The sequence below is a fragment of the Crocodylus siamensis genome, chromosome 5 (assembly GCF_052110815.1).
Source record: "Crocodylus siamensis isolate JL-2025a chromosome 5, ASM5211081v1, whole genome shotgun sequence".
In the NCBI taxonomy this organism is placed as follows: domain Eukaryota; kingdom Metazoa; phylum Chordata; order Crocodylia; family Crocodylidae; genus Crocodylus; species Crocodylus siamensis.
The window spans coordinates 102,823,427-102,844,704 of NC_143399.1; the positions used below are offsets into that span (position 1 = coordinate 102,823,427).

General features: G+C 41.3%; 1 protein-coding gene across 1 annotated transcript in view; it reads right to left on the reverse strand.

Moving 5' to 3' along the window:
- CDH12 (cadherin 12) overlaps window positions 1-21,278 on the reverse strand; it is a 953,181-nt gene that overhangs the window by 251,833 nt on the left and 680,070 nt on the right. Inside the window, exon 6 of the mRNA XM_090049941.1 lies at window positions 3,766-4,181. Coding sequence (XP_089906067.1) covers window positions 3,766-3,996 — 231 coding nt within the window. The 5' untranslated portion in view covers window positions 3,997-4,181. The remainder of the gene's footprint in view (window positions 1-3,765; window positions 4,182-21,278) is intronic.

Below are 21,278 nucleotides of genomic sequence, written 5' to 3' on the forward strand. Positions count from 1 at the left end.
TTGAGAATGGTCTCCTCTTTGCTGTAATCTAAGCCAGTTAAGCAAAGCAGGGAAGCAAATTAAAGCACAGTTTTAGTTATTCTGTGATGTAATAAACTCACTCTTGGGCTAAGTACAGACATTCAAAAAACCTGAGATGGAATCAATAAAAGTTATATGGTTTCCTGTAAGTGGTGTAGGTTAGACTGGTAACAAACAGGGCATACATTCACCATTTTTTGGGGGGGAGAGTGGGACATGCAGGCTGCCTACAGTGCTGAGGCCAGTAGGGTGGGGAGCTCCTGCACACTTCCCAACATGTCCCACAGGCTACCTGGGCTGCTGGAGACTGCTGAGTGCAGCCAAGCACCAGAGGCACCCCTGATTGGCTTCCAGGCACAGGTTAGAACGTCCCCCTCCCCATGATGTATCATCTGTCAGCCACAAACATCTGTCAGCTGCAGGCAGACAGCTGGGGCTTGGGGGAGGGGAAAGGGAGGCATCTGAGACCCTGCATGAACCCCAGCATGAAGCACCCCATGACGTACACACAGATCTGACACTAAGCCTAGGAGAACCCCAGAAGCAAGTGGAGCACCACAAAGCTGCCCATGCCCAACAGCTCACCTGGGCTTCATGGTGCTGTGCCTGCTCACAGGAGTTCTTCTGGACTCATCATAGTCAAGTCCCTGTGCACACTGTGGGATGCTCCATGACAGGGTTTGTACAGGGACACTTCCCTTTCCCCTTGCACTGCATGCCTGCCTGCCACTGACAGCTGGCCAGAAGCAGGAAAGGGGGCTGCAGAAAGGGTCTGCACTAGAAAGGGATCTGCATTAACTTGGCTTTGTGATTGCTTAGGGAGTGGGGCCTGCTGGGCACTCAGTCAGACGAGCCAAGTATGAGGTGAGTGCCAGCACACTTCCCTGCAAGGGAGGAAGGCACTGGCAGGGGGCTGTAAAGTAGTGTGGGATGCTGGCAATGACCTAACATGAATTGCTAGGGGTTCTGGCACAGAAGTTCAAGTCACCAGTCTAACCTAAATCAATTAAGTTTGAGTGCACGTTGATCCAGGCCTATTTTAGACCAGGCTATTTTAAATTATTTCAGTGAGCTGTAGTTAATGCTGCCATTTTTCAGCACCAGGATCCTGATACATGTGATGCTCTGGGTGCTTTAATTAAAGCAGCTCTCAGAGCCACTTTAATTAAAGTGCCTCCCCACTTCTGGAGCACATGCATAAATGTCCAATGTGCACCAAGCTTCTGTTCTGTTACAGGTACAGGCGAGTTTCAGATCACTTATACTGGTAAAAATGAAAAGTCTGTACCTGGCTATAATGAATATTCCTCCTTAGTCATAAAGACTCCTTTGGTTTGACCAGTAAAGAAACCCAAATGTTTTCTTCTCTAGATAAATATTAAGCATATAATCTGGTTGTATTTTTGACAACCTAGAAGCAGACCTAAATCCTTTGTAAAGCAGGCTAGGGAAGTAACATAAAGGCCCATGAGCCACAATAGCTATATGTGGTATCTGTGCATGGTATGACAAAGAACACAACACCATTCCCTTAACTATGACATACTTAGCATTAGTATTCCCTGTGCCACAGAAAACGGGAAGTCAGTCATTGCATATGAAACTTATTTCGTTCCTCTGCCCTATATAGTAGCTAGAGTTAGGTGGGAAAAAAATGTGATTCTAAGCTGCTGAACATCACAATTCAAAGATGGAATGTTATCCTCTAATTTTCTTCTTTTTTGGGATAATTACACAGGACCATAATGTTACGTTTGTGTTTTTAGACTCAGAATGTATATCTAACATTTCAAATCTTAATGGATATGTGCGTTAGTGTCTTGAACAAATTTCTAAAATTGTAGTATTTGAGTGCATTCCACCTAAATTAGAATGGCAAATTATTTGGCAGATTTTATGGTGCCTTCTGATTTATTCCCTTCCCTAGTTATGAGGACTTTGCTTAGAATGATTTGGGCAGGAGTGGGGAGGGAGGAGTGGGAGGGAATGTGAGGACGTGAGGTTGCCATAATTGTCAGTCTGATTACATTTTGAATGAACTACTACTTCCCTGAATAGACAGACAGCATTTAAATTCACAATAAAAATGAGGAAAATGCCTGTGATGTTCAAGTAAGGACAGAAGTATGATGCTACATCTCTATAGCAAGCAGCCTCTAGCGCTTGTTCACTAGCAGTTTTGGGTGCTTTAAACAAGAACAACAATAATGCCTCTAATTTTCAGAGGTCAATAAAGGCTAACTAAGACTGAGGCATAATATATAGTAAGGAAAAAAGGGAAACCAGTAGAACATCCACAGCTGAATTTTCAAAGCATCGCAGATTTTTGATAGATTATACTTAAAATTCAATGGAACCACATAAATGTCTATGTCAGGACACCAAAGTCCTAATGATCCACTGGGCTAGTAAAGTTAAAGCACAACAGCCTAGTGATGTGGCTAGCATCACATCAGCTGCCTTTGATCTCCAAATTCTGAAGACCCCATTAATAGCTGGGTTGATTGTAGGCCGCATTCTGCATGAGTCCACCTCTGTGCAAACACCTGGTTCTGGAGCCAAAGGGAGATATAACTTAACAACAAGGCTGCCATCCCAGTCTCACCCTTAGGTAAATATAATATTTTACATCACTGTAGTTCAAGTTGCATTCCCATAATCTAACTTTCTAAAGCCTCCACTACTCCGCCATACAACTGCCTGACAACTTATTCATGAATCACAAAAACAATGGTTGGTACAACAGAGACAGACAGACACTGCATACACACGTGCATCCACAGTATAGGAACTTCATTGTATGTTTGTTTGATTTATGTAATATGGAGACACTTGTCAATTTGCCATTTTAGGTCTGCACGGAAGCAGTAGCAGTAATCAAAAAGCAAAGCAACCGGTATTGAAATACGACTTGTTTTTAAAAGCAAAATCAGGTGTCTGTGGTTGCCAAAAGCCAAAGTGGAGTAACTATACCAATTCACAGAAAAGACTGTTTTCACCCGGAGCCTAAGATATGTGGATTCATATCTAACTTCTAAAATTGTTCCGACATCCAGGACTAAAATAAAAAAAAAAAATGCACCCTTACAGCTCCTATTACAGTATGTTTTAAATGTTTAGTTATCATATAGTAAAATGTTTTTCAAATTCTTCAGGTTTTTTAACCACAAAATGATGGATTAGAAAAATCATTTAAAATGTAATCAGTGTCATAGAACAAGCTCCATACATTTTGAAAATCATCAATGTTGATAACTCAGGGTTTTATTAGTAACCAAGTCTGCTAAACACATAGGTTCTAATCTTCAGTTGGGATAAATGGACATAACTCCAGTGGAAAACAGTGGATCTTTTGCCCATCTACCAAGTGATTGACTTACAGCTACTGATACATTCAGTTTGGGCCCTGACACAATGCTCAAGATAGAATAACTTAAAACCTCTAGTATTTTCCTTGTTTCTGTCATGACTTGTAAGAAATACCAGAGTATGGGTCATATTCTTTTTAAATTGCTGTAAAAATGAGGGACTTTCTAGATGTGCCTCTCACTTAAACTACTGTTAAGCTTAGTGCTGTTCCATTTATATTCTTTGCAAACCACCAAATACAGAAGATACAGCACAAGAAGAGTCAGGTTGATCCATGTGTGGGAGGCAGTAGGGGCACACACGCATATTTATAGTAGATATTATTATTTGTCTTGTCACTTTAGTAGTTACATTAATAGATAGAAAACAAATTACCTTTCCCACATACTGAGGTTCGGAGCCCATGTATTCCTCCAGCACAAAAAACTGATTCCATACCCAGCCTCGTTTGACTCGCTGGGCGGATGACCTCCTCCCTGGCATTGTGACAACATTTTCTCTTGGCTTGGCTTCTAAAGTCTGCTGTGGTTGTGGCTGCAGTGGCGTTAGGAGACCTCCATCAAACAGGACCCAAAGAAGAAGGGATAAGCAGTTCCTTGTAAGCATTGGCAAAGGCTTCCCTACTGCAAGTAATAAAAACTCCAGCACTTAATGCTGAGCCGTAGAATCCAGGTTTGAGGTGTCTGTGGCCTCCACCACTTAGCTTCTGATTTTATTGTGGAAATGCTAATGCAGACATGAATCCTTCTGATGACAAGGTTTTTGCCGCATTAAATTCCATCTAAAGGGACCTATAAAAGAGATTTACATGGCAACATCAAATTACATAAAATTACATTGAAGTGTTCATCTAAATTCTCACACCTAGTTAGCTCCTTGAGACAGAGAGAGAAGCTCAAGAACCAGAGCTTTAAAAACCATTAGTACTGTGGTTGCAGCACTGAGCTGCTATAGACTACTGCAAAGCTACCATAAGAATGGTTCATTCTGACTCTACTTAGCATTACTTTTGTGTCAGTTTGAAGACAAGTATGCAGCCTCTCCTTTATGGCCCAGTTATCAAATAAACCTGTCACATCTCAGTGATTTCAAGTTATTTACTTCTAATTCACATAGAAAATACTGAGGGATAGTGTAGCAACAGGTGAGATGCTTTACTTTTTATCTCTGCTACAAAATGTGAGCTTGCAAAATGTAAGCCTGCTTCCTCCAGCTCTTGATGCACTGATATCACTTGTCTTAAAGTGAAACAATACCCATACCCACATGTGTGAGAAAAGAGGTACCCATACCTCTTTGTTGTACTCTGAGCCAGTTAAGATGGGTGGGCAAGAAATTAAAGCACAGTTTTAACTATTCTCTGACATAATAAACTCAACTCTTGGGCTAAGTGTAGACATTCAAAAAGCCTGAGATGGAATCGATATAAGTTACATGGTTTCCTGTAAGTGGTGTAGGTTAGACTGCTAGCAACCAGGACACACATCCAACCTTTGTTCTGGTGGGGAGGAGGGCATGCAGGTTGCCTGCACTGGCTGAGGCCAGTAGGATGGGGAACTCCTACATGCCTCCCAACAAACCCCACATGCTCCCCAGGCTGCTGGAGACTGCTGAGTGCAGATTTTCAAAAAGCCTGGAGCTGCTCACAGCCTGCTTGGGGCCAAACCTTATTCTTTGAGATGAACATGTACAAGTTGCACAAAAATAAAACATGGAAATGGTGCCAATGTAGGAACCAATATTTAGAGAATAAAATAAAGTAAAAAAAACAACAACAAACACTGGTTCAAAAATGCACATCCCAATTGGCAAACTCTTCTCAGGACATGCTTAATGCTAAATAATAGGGATGATGGTGGTCTGGATTGGGTAATCTTAGGACTATCATTAAAAAAATAATATTTATACAGGCATGTGGGGAGACACAGCAAAATAGCAGTCAAAGGGGAAAACCAGAAAGCAATTCAGAAAGCAGTAATACAAGACAATGATACTCATTAACACCAAAATGTACCTGACTTAAAGATTAAAACATAAATCAGTGCTGACCAACAATGTGACTGAGAGAAAACTAGAGTTTCTTATGGCCCCTCATGGTGTGTAGAGCCGTTTTAAGGGTATTTTGTGGTGGCTCCACCCCTTGGCACCAATTGGCAGAGAGGCCCCATCCTTCAGCAGTGATTGGTGGAGACGCCCCAGGACTGAGGAGGGATGAGGGTGATGGCACCTTCCCCACCTGGCAGTAGACTCTCCAGTGGGAGACAGCATTTTATTTTTTATGGAGTTTTTTTTTTTGTTCATTTCACAGATTTCTCAGACAATCCTGAATATTGTGGTTTCCGCGAAAGCTGCAAGACCACGAATTAAGTAGGTTCCCAGTGATTATATTAAAAACATTACTCTGTGAACCTAGCACAGATTACTGATAGGGAGGGGAAAAAAAAGTGGTGTTTCTCAGCCACAGTGTAATTACTGAGGTGTTTTTGTTCTTATGAATTTCCATGACTCATTAACAGTAGTTAATACAATCATGGTGCTCAAAGTATATAACACAGATTTTTTTCTATATTACAGAAATAAGGAACTAATTCAACCAAATGTGGCCTTAACACCCATCCCTTTTTGCATTCAGTTTTCACTAATATTCAAGTAATTGAAATTTGCTTGAACCCAAGCCCAATAAAACTGAATTTTAAGATCGCAGGCCTGAGTATTCACAAGCTCTATGCTTATCCACCTATGACAATAAAGCTAGCTGGGGTCAGGACTGGTCTCTTGGATTTTCACAGGGCCCAATATGTCTGTTTGACAAATACAGTTGTCCAGCTTCTGCTGCTCTTCATTGAGTGCAAATAAAAATGATTTTACATGGGACACTGTTTGTTTGCACGGCAGGGGATAGGAGTTGTTTTATAAATAACATAGCTGCATAAAACAGCTTGCATCAAGAATGCCACCAAACTGGGACTCTGATGGAGACCTACTGGACAACAAAGCATCTCTCATTAAGATCTAGATTCAGTGGCTGAAATTCTGTTTCACACTTAGTCAAGCAGACTCTCTAGTGCTTCCAGGCAGGTGCATTTTACATCTTAAAAAACAAAATACAATTTATATCACCATGAAATTTACCACTTTGTTAGGGTCATATTGTGCCATTGATTTTTCTCAGGAGAAGTCTTCATTGATTTCTGTGGAGACTTCTACGTAAAAAATAATAATAATAAAAAAAATCAATGCTGCAATATGGCCCTTAGTAAAGAAGATATGGCAAGCTGCTTTACTGAATATATATTTTCATGTTAAAGCACTGTCAAAGGATATATTTGCCTTGTGAATAATGTTATTATCAGCAGTAATCATTCTCTTAATGTCAAGAATACATATTTGGGTGTTAAGAGAAATCTTACAAGTTCTTGGAAAGAAGAATGCTAGAAAAAAATCTGTCTATACAAGTATTTCTATTTCAAAGATGAAATGCATGCTTTTGTTCTTGTCATAAGGATTTCATTTGGTTTTCTATTTCTCCTCTCCTCTCTGTAACTGCACTCATTTCAAAATCTGAAGAGCAAACAAAGGGACATGCAAAGATCCAAATAAAGGAAGAGATTAAAGTGTGGTGATGACGACTTCAGTTAAAGTGACTGTTTGATCCTTATTTTCAGAAAGGATTAAAGTTAGCTATTTGCTGTAGGGAAATAAAGGACACAAATAAAGAAAATAAGGGACACAAATCTGCCCCATACATTTGGTTTTAATAAAGGATGCTGCCCCTCCCCAGGTGTATGCAAGCCATTTCCTCCTCTTATTGACAATTGAAGATGCATAGGTTGCAAAATAAAATAGTGCTAGTACAAACAGAATTGGCTGAACCATTAACAGAAGTTGTGAGAGAGGACCCTTTAATGCTATATGCCCACATATGCTCAGTCCTGGTACACATGAAGTGCATTTCTGTTAACAGCTTTATTTATTTAACAGTTCAGATGACTTTAATGCATATACAGTACACAGCATTCCATTCAAATTGTGTTAATCAATAATTCAGTTCCTGAGCTGCCAGCTTCATATGCCTTCCCTGCTCAGCAGTTACTGACTCTCCGGCTAGTATATATGGCAAAATCTCAACCACTATGGATCACCTGAACAGAAATCTTGGTGTCCTCCAATTGCTCAGCCATAGATTAGAGACAAAAATAAACAGCAATACAAAAAGCTCCAGGACAACCCTTATGGCTCTACAGGCCTAAAAATCATTCCATTTTCAGTTTAACAGCTGCATCACAATTCTTTACTGAGGAGACTCTGCTCAGTACATTACGGTTTTCCCGGAAGACCTCAGCCTCCGGCCACATCTGTCAGCCAGGGAGCTCTTAAAGTGCAACGAGATTGAAGGACTTCAATGAAAGGGGAACAATTCCCCTATGGCTGGAAGGCTGGTATCCAAGTACATCACTAACACTTTAACCCCTTCTCTGGGGGTCTCTGGGCCTGCTTTTTAAAAATCTAAACACCAGGGAAATGCGGCAGCATTAATTTGAAGTGATGGTATAGCTAACACTCACCTCTTACCTAAAAGATCCATGCTGCATGCGTGCGTGTGTGTGTGTGTGTGTGTGTGTGTGTGTGTGTGTGTGTGTGTGTGTGTGTGTGTGTGTGTGTGTGTGTGCGTGCGCACTGGGGGGGGGAAGGGGGTATTGTAGGATTGCAGAGCAGCCTCTTCATCAACTGCAGCAGAATTCACCAAGTGAAAACACTGTTGGTGGGAAGACCAAAACTCTTAAATCTTTAAATCACAACTCTCCAGCATCCAAGCTTCCCATTTCCCTGCATTAGGCTTCTGTCAGATAAAAATACTTAAGCAATGGGAGATTGGGAACCAAGGGAAAGAATTTAAACAAAAGTACATCATTATTTTCTGCCAGAACTGGGGGAAACCTGGAAAAAAGGGCCAACATTCAGTATATTTAGTAACACATCTAGCCAATGCTAGCTTCAGAATTGTTGTACATTTTCTTCTCTCTCTCTCTCCCTCAATTTATTTTTTTATTGTATTGTGCTTTTGTTTTTATCTCTACTGATTTGCAAAACCAGATGCCAATTTGGGTGCCTGAAGCTTATATTTGGCTTCTTTACATTGGTGTCTATTCTGTTAGGTATTTAAGACTGGTATCCATGCGTCTCTGTGCCCAGATGAATATCTCTGGAAGAGGGAAAGGAGGAAGTAGGCAATCAACTGCAGTTAATGTTTAAACTTAAAGCTAAAGTACTTTGGCCTAAACTCTCTTTACAAGCCTGGTAGTAGTTAGTTGTCCTTCCTGATGCAGATTAAAATGTTCTGCCCCGCATATCCTTCTGGTACAGTAGCTGTAAGTGTGGAAGTTATATGTCTAATCTTATACCCTTCATGGTCTTCAGTATGCCTACATATTGCTTTAGCCTACAAAAGAAGCTATGGACAGAGACCCTTGCCGAAGATAAGAATCCCAAAGATGTGCATGGGACCTTGCCCATATTAGGACTGAAGCTCTATACTTCTTCCATTTGTTCAGTTTCCCTGTGTGAAAGTCAATATCTTGGGAATATCTATTAAGGATGTCCTTAGCTGACTGCTTGGGGATGTCCCAATGAGACAATGACATATAAGAACATTTGTTCTTGTTTACAAAACCAAAAACTGAAGCTTCAATTATTCGACTGTATGTCAGTATCTATTAATCTTCTATTAAATATGGTCAATGCCATTCTCACATTAAGATAATAACCAACAGAACAGAGAGAACCATGGTGGCCTTAGAATGGAAGGTCGTGTGCACTGTTGCTGAGCCCTTATTCCAGAACAGCAGATGAGAATCATTTCACTGAGCCTAGCAGTGGCTACCATTTCTTCCAAAAAGGACAAATATATATGTCCTTTGTGAGCATTAATATGTGCTTAACAAGCAGATCTGTTGAGATCTTTGAGGAAGAAATCCTGAATAAGCATGGATGTATGAAAAATAACTGTCTGGGGAAGACAGCAGATGAGCTACTGTTGCTTGTAGACTAGGAATAAACACTAAAGTTCCATGGAGCACTCAAAACTGTCTTCATATCCCGCAAGGCTGATAATTGCACCTCTGTGAATGGAAGTGAATTGCTTACTGACAAAGTATCCATTATGTTCTGATGATGGGAACATTCTACCAGCTACCTTAATCATAAATCTGTCATCAGAGAGAATGCTTTTGCTTATGTGAAACAACAGCTAATACAGGACAACCTTCTTCATACTCACAAAGAGGTTTGAAAACTCTTGCCAGTAGTGAAAAATGGTAGATCTGTGCCAGATGGAAATCTTTTAAGATCTCTAAATGGGAATGTACTGTAATGGTTGACCATCTAAACTCATTTGTCTGCAATATCTGGAAACAAGAAATAGTACCATGACAGCTAAAAGGTGCTACGCTGTCACTATCTATTGAGAATATTTCAGAGAAAGGATAATCTTATGGCTAAAAGAATTTAGCTAGGATGCAGAAAGTGTGACCTCAACTCCTGCCTCTTCGCTGTGTGAATTTGAGTAAGTGATTTGTACAGAGACTCTCAAAACTTATTTAGACACACATCAGAAGCACCCATCCCTTCCTGGATCTCCTTCTTGATTTTGTTTGAGCTTCATTTTGCTATTTGTAAACACTAGGATGACATCACATACCTTTTACTACCATTTTCTCTGCCTCCATCATGTACTTTAGTGTCTTAAGGGCAGGAATTGTGCCTTACTCTGTGTTTGTACAAAATTAGGTCCCAATTTTTTTTTTTAAGATTAGCAAATATCCTACCCACTAGTAAGAAGTCATTTTTCTCTACCCTCTCAGCCTACTCCTCACTGAATACTGAAATAGTCCAGGCCAGATGAGCCACCTCCAACAGAAGAGATGACGAGAAATCTATTTTAGCACACCCTCTTGCCTAGTAGCTAAGACACGCATTGGGGATTTTTTACAATATAGTTCAAATTCATTCTCTGATTTTTCCAAAGCAAGAATTTGAACCAAGATGCTGTATCTTGTCCCTGAACATCCAGAGTACTAGGCAGGGCAGTGTTGTGTTGTGTTTTTCTTACCTGAATATGCCTCAGTCCCTGCTTCAACAGCTATTTTTCTTTGCATCAACTACTCAAACCAAGACAAGTAACAGAAAAAAAATGGTTCTCCAGGGGTGCTCAACCCTGGGCCTTTAGACATAGTCCAACCCCCAGTGCTGTGTCATCTCACCTGTGGTGCTCCCCATATATCTGTGGGAAGCCCGCTGGGCTGTGGCCCTACACACTAGCTCAGATGTGCAGGGCCTGGTCTTGACACATGGTGGTGGTACAGGGCTCATGGAGTCCTATCCCAGCTGGTCCAAGGCAATGCAGGACCCCCAGAGTCCAATCCCAGCTGGGTAGAGGCAGCATGTGGCCCCAGGGCTGGATTGGCCAATGGACTGGCTCCTTGCCATTCATCCTGCAGGGCCAAACCAGTGAGCACCACTGCTCTACTCTGATTGTTAGGACTCCCACATTGGAGGTAGTCACATCACTTCTGATGGATACTTCGGTGACTGTTAACTTATTATACATAGTAGAATAACATCAACTGGAGGGATTATACAGAAGTAAAAAGAACTCACTGATCTCCTGGGGCAGGTGATGTGCATGTCGGGGGTGGGGGGAAAGGACAAGGTTCACAAGGATATGCTGACAACTGTAGATTAGGATGGGGAGGGCTGTGGGTGAGGGGAAGGAAAGGTTTTGTGGCATCACAGTAGGGGCTGCTACCATGTAGAGACACCTGCCTCACTGTGCTAGTCACAAAGCCTCACTTCAAGGGTCTCCCTCATGGAGCCTACAGCCAACTGTCCCACTTCCTGGAGAATACTCAGAAGCCTAGGGTAACACTGCCACCATCTAGGCACTCGTCTTTGGCAGGGTTCTGTGCAGCTCGGGGCACACAGACTGCGTGAACCTAGGGGGTACTTTGCCCATGGCAATATTTTGGGGTGCTGCTTTCAGCCTGAAGCATCCCAAGATAGCATCAGGAAGAAGTGGGGGAAAATAAAGAAACAAACTTTGCTGGCCAGACAAGAGGCAGAAGGCCCCTCCCTCTTTCAGTGCCCAACAATGCAGCTTGTAAACCAACACCTTTATTGATCAGATGGGAACGGAGGGTTGGACGAGGAAGTCAGAATACACTTTGAGCAAACAAAAGCAACTTCAGTCTTTACAGAGATTAGATACAGTGACCTTTTTAAGACATGACTTGCTTAGATATAATTCCTAACTCCTGGCAGGTTTCCAGGTTTCTGCTTACAGAAATCACTAGGCCACTTCCTGGGGTAGGTTGCTTGTAGTTTCATGATGCCTACTGGCAGGAAGAGAGAGCTCTCTGCCTCCCCATAGGAATTTTATCTGGCCAGAACACCTGATTGACCAGCCTGAACCACAAGGACCAGATGGGGAGAGGGGTCACTTGGACTGACCAAAATGAGGATCAGAGAGAGGGGGAGGAATTTACCTTCCCAGGCTATTGCTTTTTCTGCCACTGCTGTAGCAGGATCACCTCAACTGTGGCAGTAGCAGCCCCATGACTGGGCTTGCTGCAAGCTGATCCTGGTACCCCATGCACTCTTCCCCTTTTCCCATGCATATATATTGGGTGCAGGGGCTGTGCCTACTCTGGCAAAGGCCCTAGGGAGAGCATCATTCCATTTTCCCTGCCTGCCCCCCACTGCCCAGATATACTACATGGTGCAACACTGCCCTGCCCAGTTTCCACTGACAAGCAGAGGCAGCACAGGGCTGCCACTGCCATGACACAGACTCATGGCGTGATTCTGGTATCCTCTCAGAGTCTGCACGTGGGGCTGGTGCCCTGTCCACCCTGTCCTAGTTATGCAACGTGGACTGAAACTTTTACAGGAATATTTGAGATTCTGGTTAAGTCACCCTCCTGAGAGCTGAGGACTACTTTTTTTTCAAACTCCCTTGTGAGGGAACAACCTGGGCGTCCTATATCCTAGGCGAGCCTTTTAGTTACTGAACTACTTAAAGAAAAAATGAAATGAATGAAAATATCTCCTCCCCTCCCCTTCCTTAGCAACTGTTTGGTTTGGCTGCACTGCTTCATTCCCTGTTCTAAATTAGGGCCAAATTCTCATTTCAGTTATGTTAGTAGAAATCAAGGGTAACCCTAACATAAAATTAACTTTGGGAGAAAACCAATGGGTAATCAGATTAAAATATTTAATCCTAGTGCATTACTGTCCTTTTAGCACATTCAGAGGAAGAACAACACATTTTAAACCGCTTAGCAAATTTAGATTTAAAAATGACATATTAAAAATGATGTAGATAAATGACATAAGTGACATACTAAACACAAGTTCCAATTAATAGTAAGCTCTTGGAAGAAAAGAGCATCAACAACAAAGGGTGAAATTTTCATTACAAAATTTGAAACAAGACAATTAGACTCCCTCTTCAGGTTATAGGCATTGCACAATTAACAGGTTAATTGTGCAATTACTTTTAGACCAGCCACATATGCAAGGTCCAATAAGCTATAAAGGTAGACCTTGAAAATGTGTATTAATTTTATAGCTGGTTGCTGTCAAGCTTTAATTTTGTTTGTGTAGCAGGGTCTTCCCTGTGACTGGGGTCTCTGTCAGCTGGCAGGACTCCCAGCCACATTGGTTTACCATGCCTAGAGTGAAACCCCTAAGCCCTGGAGATTGAGACTACCATGATCCCCAAAGCTCAGAGATGCATGAAATCCCTTGGCCCACATAGGGCTCTCGGTCCTGGCTGCTCCTCATCCACAGTCAGGACCAAGAGTCCCAAAGCTGACAGGACTCCGGGTCCCTGCTGCACTTCATATACAGTTGAGACCCAGAGCCCCATCAGCTGCAGGAACTCTTAGACTAGACTGTGCATGGTCCCCATGGCTGGGAGACCCTTCAGCAAAGTGGGTTCATAACCCTGGGTGCCTGATTCTTTCCAATACAGGGGAAGCCCAAGTTCGGGCTCTCCCTACACTTCCAAAAAAGTCAATTGGATTTAATATGCGATCCTACAATTATAATGTCTGCCATACACACATAATATGGCAGAAAGTATGATTGTGTGGATCACAGATTAGATTCTATTGTGCCTTTACCTGAACATGTAGAGGGAGACCTTAAACTTTTTCCTAGTTTTGTTGTAAATTATGAAATTCAACCAAAGTCTAATGAAAGTTTCACTAACGATTACAAATGACCTCACAAAAACTAAATCTAAGGCATTTCTTTTACCTACCACCCAGTTTATGATCTTCTTAAAAGAAAGTCTTAGTGACATATGCTAATTTATATTATGAAAATAAGCATGAACGATGCAGTGGTGGTGGCAGGAGCGTGGCAGCAGAAGCACAGAAGGAGTAAGTGGGGGAAATCCTGCAGATGCATCACTGGAAGGTGGCAAGCGCTAACCAAGGGTTGGCGACCGCCTGCAGCTGCCGCTGGTAGCATCAGTGGTGGCCAATGGGGAGCTTGGACTGCCTGCAGACACCACCAGCAGTATCGGCGGCAGGGTGGCAAGTGGTGACAATGTCGGTGGTGCCTTTTTGCAGCGGGCGCACCACCACACTCAGAGGGTGCACATGAACCCCCTACACATCGGCCCTGTAATCAAGCAATGAAGTAACCTCACAACTCTTAGTTCAGTTTTATGCTGCATCAATAACCATGCAATGCTGGCTTTGTTTTACAAACGTACAAAGTTTCAGAAAGGAATCCATATACATACTTGGTCAGTGATATAGAATCTTTTTTTTTTTTTTTTTTTTTTTTGATAAACTGCAAACATTTTCACTCCAGGCTGGAATCTATCAATGTCAAAATCAAATCATGGACACTCGCAAATACATCCTTCATTCCATTCTACCAGCAATGGGTTTTAGAACAGAAAAAGCCAAACAAAATCAAGGCCTTTCAACACATTAACAATGTCATAAGTAGCAATTGAGGATGTCAGTCAGCGACTGAAAAATGTTTATAATTTTAGAAATAATGTGTATAACTGAAATGAAAATAAGCCTATTTTAGCCTGCTTTTGTGAAACCTATTTGGATTTTTTTACCAGAACATCAAGTATTCTACTAAATGCTTGAGAATACACACATTTTAAGCTAAATTCCTGTTGTGTTACAGCTGCTCTAGTATTAAATCTGTTTCTAATTACCTTTCAGTCCAATGCAAATTCTTTTGCTAGAAAAACTATTTGTTTATATTAACCAATATGCCAAAACCTAAAATTTCCATCAATGGTGCTTAAAGTTAGTTATCTAAATCAATACTTAAGCATATAAGTAAAAAGTTCCTGAATAGCTACCGTAAACAGTGATTTTCATATGATTCAATATATAAAGAAGTACGTAGCCTTAAAAATGCAGGACTGAAATTGTGATCTTCAGCTTCTGAGGAAGTGTTAACAATAAGGTGCAATGTAAATGAGTACACTCTCTGCCCTCCTTGCCCTTCTATTAAAAGATGTTTAAGCCTTTGTTCTTTTTATATCACAAATGGTTGGCATGTTAAATATCTACATTGAAACTATACTTTTGAGTTTCGGTTTCCTGAAATTTAAAGATATTTATCTCAACAACTTTAAAAATTTAATTCCAAAAGGTGATAATTTGATAGTCAAAGTAAATTGATAGCCAGTACAAGCCAATGACATTAATAGTGTAAACAGTAACATTCAATAAATTCTCAGGGGCTAATTAGGCTGGAGAAAAAGCACAACACTTTTCTTAAATTGCATGAACATTCAGAGCATCCTGATTCTTCTTAGGGTTCCCAGATCAAGTTCAAATTAAGAATATCCAGAAATTAAGAACAAGCCTTAAGATAGTTACTCATTTTCTAGTAACACATTATCTGTTCCCAGAGGGTGTTAATTTGGAGCCATTTCTAGGACTAGCATGCCAGATGACCAGCTGGTATGTTAATGGTTTTATCTGGGAGCCTTTTTTGAAGATTTGAAATATCAAAAGAGGATTTCTGTGTGGCTTGGAAACACTAAACACCACTCTCATAGCTTGCATCTATGTAAAACTAAGAATAGTCTTCATTAGCCTGCCAACCACTTAAGCATGAAAATTTAAGAACAACTATAATAGACAAGTTGTGTGCTTGGTCATCAGGTCACTATTCTGACCAAAAAAGGCCATCTTGCTAACACTGATCCTGAAATCTGTAAATAATTTTTGTCAGTCTAGGTTCTAATCTTTTGTTGTTGCTGTTGTCATCATCATTCTCCTTCTCCCCTCCCACATCCTCCCTCCCTGAGAGAGAAAGATGTGTTTTGGAGCATACCCAAAAGGTTTAGTGTCATGAACAGCTCACCAAATGCCAGTGAAACCTGGAAATCTGGTTTTATTCTTTACAAAACTATTCACTCTACAGTCAATGTGGGATCATTCCAGATATTTTAAGTCAAAGTTAGCTACTAAACTCTTAGAGCATTTGTAGATGACAAGGGGTTGAAATTGAAGCTGTGTTTTTTTAATTTCAGTTTAGGGCAAAGTAAACCCCTGTGTCAGGTACACCCATGTCCTTACCTGCCTCTCCAGTGATGGGGAGGGGACAGCAAACTGCCAGTGGGCTGAGCAGTGGAGGGGGCTGGTGCTTCCCTCTGCTGTAGCGGTGCCCCTACCAGGCAGCACCCACCCACAGGCACCCAGGTTGGCCGGTCCTGGGGGACATTGCAGCTGTGAAGGGAAGCACCAGGCTCCTGCAGGCTCAGGCAGGCAGGCGGGCTCCAGGGAAAGAAAAAAAAAGATCAGGCTTGCCACTTTTTTGTATTCCTTCAGTGCAGCCTGCCTTCTTGGGCTGCTGCCAGGCTGCCTGCTGGGGCTGTCTGGACAGCTCCTGAGCCGCATGGAGCCCAGTGATTCCCTCTGCGGCTGTAAAGTAGCAAACTAAAACTCCTCAGAGGGGTTTCAGTTTGCTGTGACCCGAAGTCATTTAAGGTGCCTTACACGACCAAATGTACTACAGCAGCTGGAATTAACATGCAATATGCTGCCGAATTTGCAAACTCGTGCAAACAGCAACACCATTGAAGCAGTGCAAAAGGGCACTTAACCTGTTTTAATGTGTTGTCTACAAAGGCCCTTACACATATTTAATAACAACAGCAACAACCATTTTACTCTCTCTCTCCAAGTCAAGTTAGACAGGATTCTTTCCTGACCTACATCCTTAGAAACCCTCAAATATCTCCAGTGTAAATTCTGTACATTTCCCAGCCTCATGACTAATGAACTGAGTAATTTCACAACAGATGTCTGTTCTGGATTTCAGCACTACAGGCCCATTGCAGACAGCAGATGGGATGGTGGAGGGAAGAAAATAAAAACAAAAAAGACAAATTCAGTGACAGCTTCTACTGCAGCATCATTCTCCATCTTTTCTTGGGAAACAAACTGGATTCTTACAAACACCTTCCCTTCATCCTTCTTCATTCATTTAGAATGCATTTCACTCCAAAATCATTTGGAATAAAAAGAAAACAAAATCTTTAAAAAAAAAATAGGTGCCTTCATTTTGCAATTCTTGAAAGCAACAATAGAACAGAGATAAAATTATTGCAATTTCTTTATGAAGCCTCCTGTCATCTGACTCTTTCCCAAATAGTAAATAAGCTTCCCGCTATTACTAACATGAACATATTTTCACTCATGCAGGTAACTCCTTTAATTTAAGAAGTACCTGTATATCCCCTACCCTTTCTCTCACGCACAGACACACATGTGCGTGCACACATACACACAAATAGCCTCCTAAAGCATTACATGAAAAACAGGAAACAGGTAACAAGATAACAGTGTATAACTTTGTAATCTGCAAAACCAACATAAATTCAGCTTCTTTATATACATTTGCAGGATAAATTTTTCAGAGCTGAAATATGCACAGAATATACAGACTTTTAAAAATACAATAGCTTTGGCTCCAGGATGAAGTGAATAATACTAACATAGACCAATTGTCCTAAAAGTCTACATTTGCAGTCAGCACTCTTTTACCTTATCTTAAAATAGGAATTATAAATGTTGGTGTGTTGCAACTATTTGTAAATGCTGGCTGTTGTGATGGCAACTGCTTCTCCTTATAGAGATGTGTTGCAGCTGAGTCAATGACATTTGGTTATACAGAATCATTTAATGATCCTTTCTGTTCTTGAACATTCATGAACATTTATTTGTAAAAATCTGTGAGAACTTCAGACTGAATGTACGATAGACATGTCATGATTTTAGGATGACCCACACTGTGACCATATTTAGGCCCTACTGAGTACACTCCTCCATAGGGAAATCTAGGTTTCTTGACTTCTCTCAGGATGGGCCTGCATAGTTTCGCCAGTTTGGCTTAGGGACAGAAATTATATATAAACTGGTATAAATGATCAAAAACTGGTTCTGTATCTATAATACAGGAGACTCTTGCCATTCGTGGGGGATAGGTTCTGGAGATCCCCACGAATGGTGCAATCTGTGAATACTGACAGGGCTCTCCGTCAGACCACACAGCTGCACCCTGCTCCCCCCTTATTGTTCTTGGGGCTCCCCTGCAGCATCTGGGGACCAACCCCTTCCCCCCACCACACCACACACACTCCAAGTGCCACCGTGGCTGCCTCCAGGGGAGAAGATGCCGCCGCCACCTCCCTCCCCAATCCCAGCACTCGCTCTCTGCCCACCTCCAGGCTCTGTGTTCCCCTGCCCCATGCAGCACCAGAGCCAGGAGCTTGGTGCAGCACCCCGACTCACCCGTAGCACGGCTGTGCCATTGGTGTGGTGCACCGTGAATATTCAAATCTGCGAATCCCAAGTTCATGAATAGCAAGGGTTTCCTATACAACAGAAGTTCAGTGCACAAAAACTGCTTTCAGAATGGCCCAAACCAATTTAAGATACACCTGGATGGATGTAGCAGACTTAGAAACTGATTTAGGTAAAATCAGTTTATTGAACTTCTGTCCCAGATCCCCTCCAGATTCAAGTTAACTCTCAGTCTCCAAGTATTCCATGATGCTTTGCACCTTCCCTGCAAACCAGCCCCCTGCCCCCCATCACACACACACCCCTCAAGGTGGGCAACTTAGCCTTGGCCAAGCTGTCTGCTTCACCAAGCAGGAAAGCGTACTTTAGTGCCCCAGGCAGTCATGTGGTTGAATTTCCAGAATCAGAAGTGAATGTTTGTTCACTTGCTTATCAGTTCAAACAACACAGCTTAGACTACCCTGTGAAGATTGATTCAATTCAGCTTTGGGCATTTGACTGTCTGTACTTGGCCTTTGAGATATGGTTTCTGTGCTGCAATCTCCATTCCCTAACTGCATTAACTCATCAGACCCAACTGTGAGCCTTTTATATCTAGGAGCCTGGACTGTGACTAAAATGAAGTGGCTCAAACTTTTCCAAAACAAAATATGGTTTTCTCACCCAGAAATACATAGCATACAGGAAGACTGGTAATATATATAACAGTAACGGTTCATGCTTTGTTTTACTTCAACCTAAATCTTTCCTTAAGAGCACTAGTAACCATGTCTAGGCTAGGAGCAAGAGTCTGTTTTCTGCATTTTTTTTACCCCCTCTCTTTCAGAGTAAGATACAAACACAGGGTGTACCTTCAGCTACTAATGGTAGCTCTGCTTGAGCCCCAATACCTCCTCCTTTTGGTCAGAATCTTTAAGGTTTTGATTCTAGGTTCAGGGAGAGTAATGCTTGGTAGCTCTCATATATTCAGGCAGGTCAATTCCCTGAACCACCTAATACCGCCCTAGTATTATTTCCTTAGGAAACCTTTTCTCTTCAGTTGCTAAATGTCCAGTTTGCTTCTCCCATAAAAGGTTTCTCTGAGTTAAATCTGATATTATTCTGACTGGCTGGCCAACAGATATACTTAAGTACATACATTTATAGGAAAACAAAACAAAATTGTGGAATATACTATCATTCTCCACAATATATGCAAAGTATATACATTTTTACCTTGTTAAGCTTGTCAAAATAAAGTTTCCTTGCATATCATTGCTTTCTCTCCAAATCCTAATATAAATATAGATATATAGTTAGTTATTCATCTATTTACACATACAACTTAATTCAATGTGAGCAATGGAAAATCTGCTAATTGCATGTGGGGTTTGGGGCTTTTTTTTGGTATGATAAGCATACATTTGTTTAGTTATTCTGATTTGCAAAATTGTAGTTTAGATATGAAATCAATAATGCATTTGTAGGTTAATACTCAGGAAACAAAAGAAGTGAAATGCTGCCTGATGAAACTGTCTTGGTCAAACTCACAAAGAACAGCATTTCAGACAGAGAATAATGTCATACCTGCAGTATTATAATCACCTACAGTATATACAATCATAAAACAGATACAGAAATTGACATAGTTTATCAGGAACAACTTAAATTGAACCCCTCACTAAAATGACAGAACTAGCCAAAAGCCAAAATCAAATAACCTTCAGACAAGACTGTGGAAATAGAGGCCAATCAGAGAGTACCAATACTCTGAGCCTTGCCAAAGTATGTACAGAACCAGATCAGGTTATTGGGAGAGGGGAGGAGGCTACTGAGTGATGGAAAGTCTTATCTGACCCAAGCTGTTGCTGCCACAGGGTGGGAACCCCAGACAAGGACTGCAACTGCTGCTGCAACGTGGGGATCCTTGAGAACTGTCATTCCAGCACTTATTTTAAATTGGCACTCAGGAGTGGTGCACAGCTTGCCCCACCTGTAGTTACACTGCTGCCTTGAGTATATCCCTTGCCATAAGCAGCAGTGGTCCAGAATGGAAACCATCCATCCACTGACTTCCCCTACATACACAGACTGAAAAGCTGTTTATATTAAGATGATTCCCCAACTGCCACTAAAGAATCTGGCGTTGTAATTTTATGCAAAAGAAGCGCTCTCTGATGTTGTCTTTTTTTGTTTGCTAATGGATGGGCACAGAGAGGTCCTTCCCTTCCCCTGGAGCTTCTTGTCTGTTTGGATTTCTAGTTATGTAGCTTTTGTACATGAAGTGCCTTTATGTTTATTCTTCTGCATTAACTGACAGACAGGAAAAAGGCAGTTGTTTCCTCTCCAGAATTTCAGATTTAGATTTCTACATATGGGCCATGTCTACATGAGCATTGGAACACACAGTTGTTACTATGCAGCCATTTAGTACTTGCATAAGCATAAGCAAGTACTAAATGACTGCGCAGTAACCAGTATTATTACTCAGTACCATCCCCACACAGTTTTTTTCTGATGCTACTGCACAGTAGCAATGAACTTGTGTGCAGTAATTCATTACTACTTCTCAGTAGCGTTGCATCATGGTTAGTGCCCAGCAATACTACTGTGCAGTAGCAACAAGCTCATAGCTACTTCACAGTAGTGTCTCATGTAGACATGCCTACTATGTGACAAGCATCCACACCTTCATGCTGAATTTCAAAGATGGCATAAATTCTATGTCTATCAGGAAAATGCATCAGCCTAGGCAAGTATTCTCTTGCCTCAATATCTTTATCCTTTTTTTCCAAAAAAAGTAAGGCTTTAAAATGCTTAAAACTCTCAAGCCAGATAAAACATTTCTCATCTATTAACTCCCCATATGTTTCTTCTGAGAATTTCTCTTTCCTCTGGAAGACAGATTTCACTTCCTCTGGAGTTTTATTAGTCTTTTGTAATTCCAAGGGTTTAGAAATTTTGTGCCTGATTACTTACATACTTAACTTCCTCCCTGATTAACAGAAGTATTTCTGTACTGAGTGATGTAAGCTTTTATTTTTTTTAATTTGA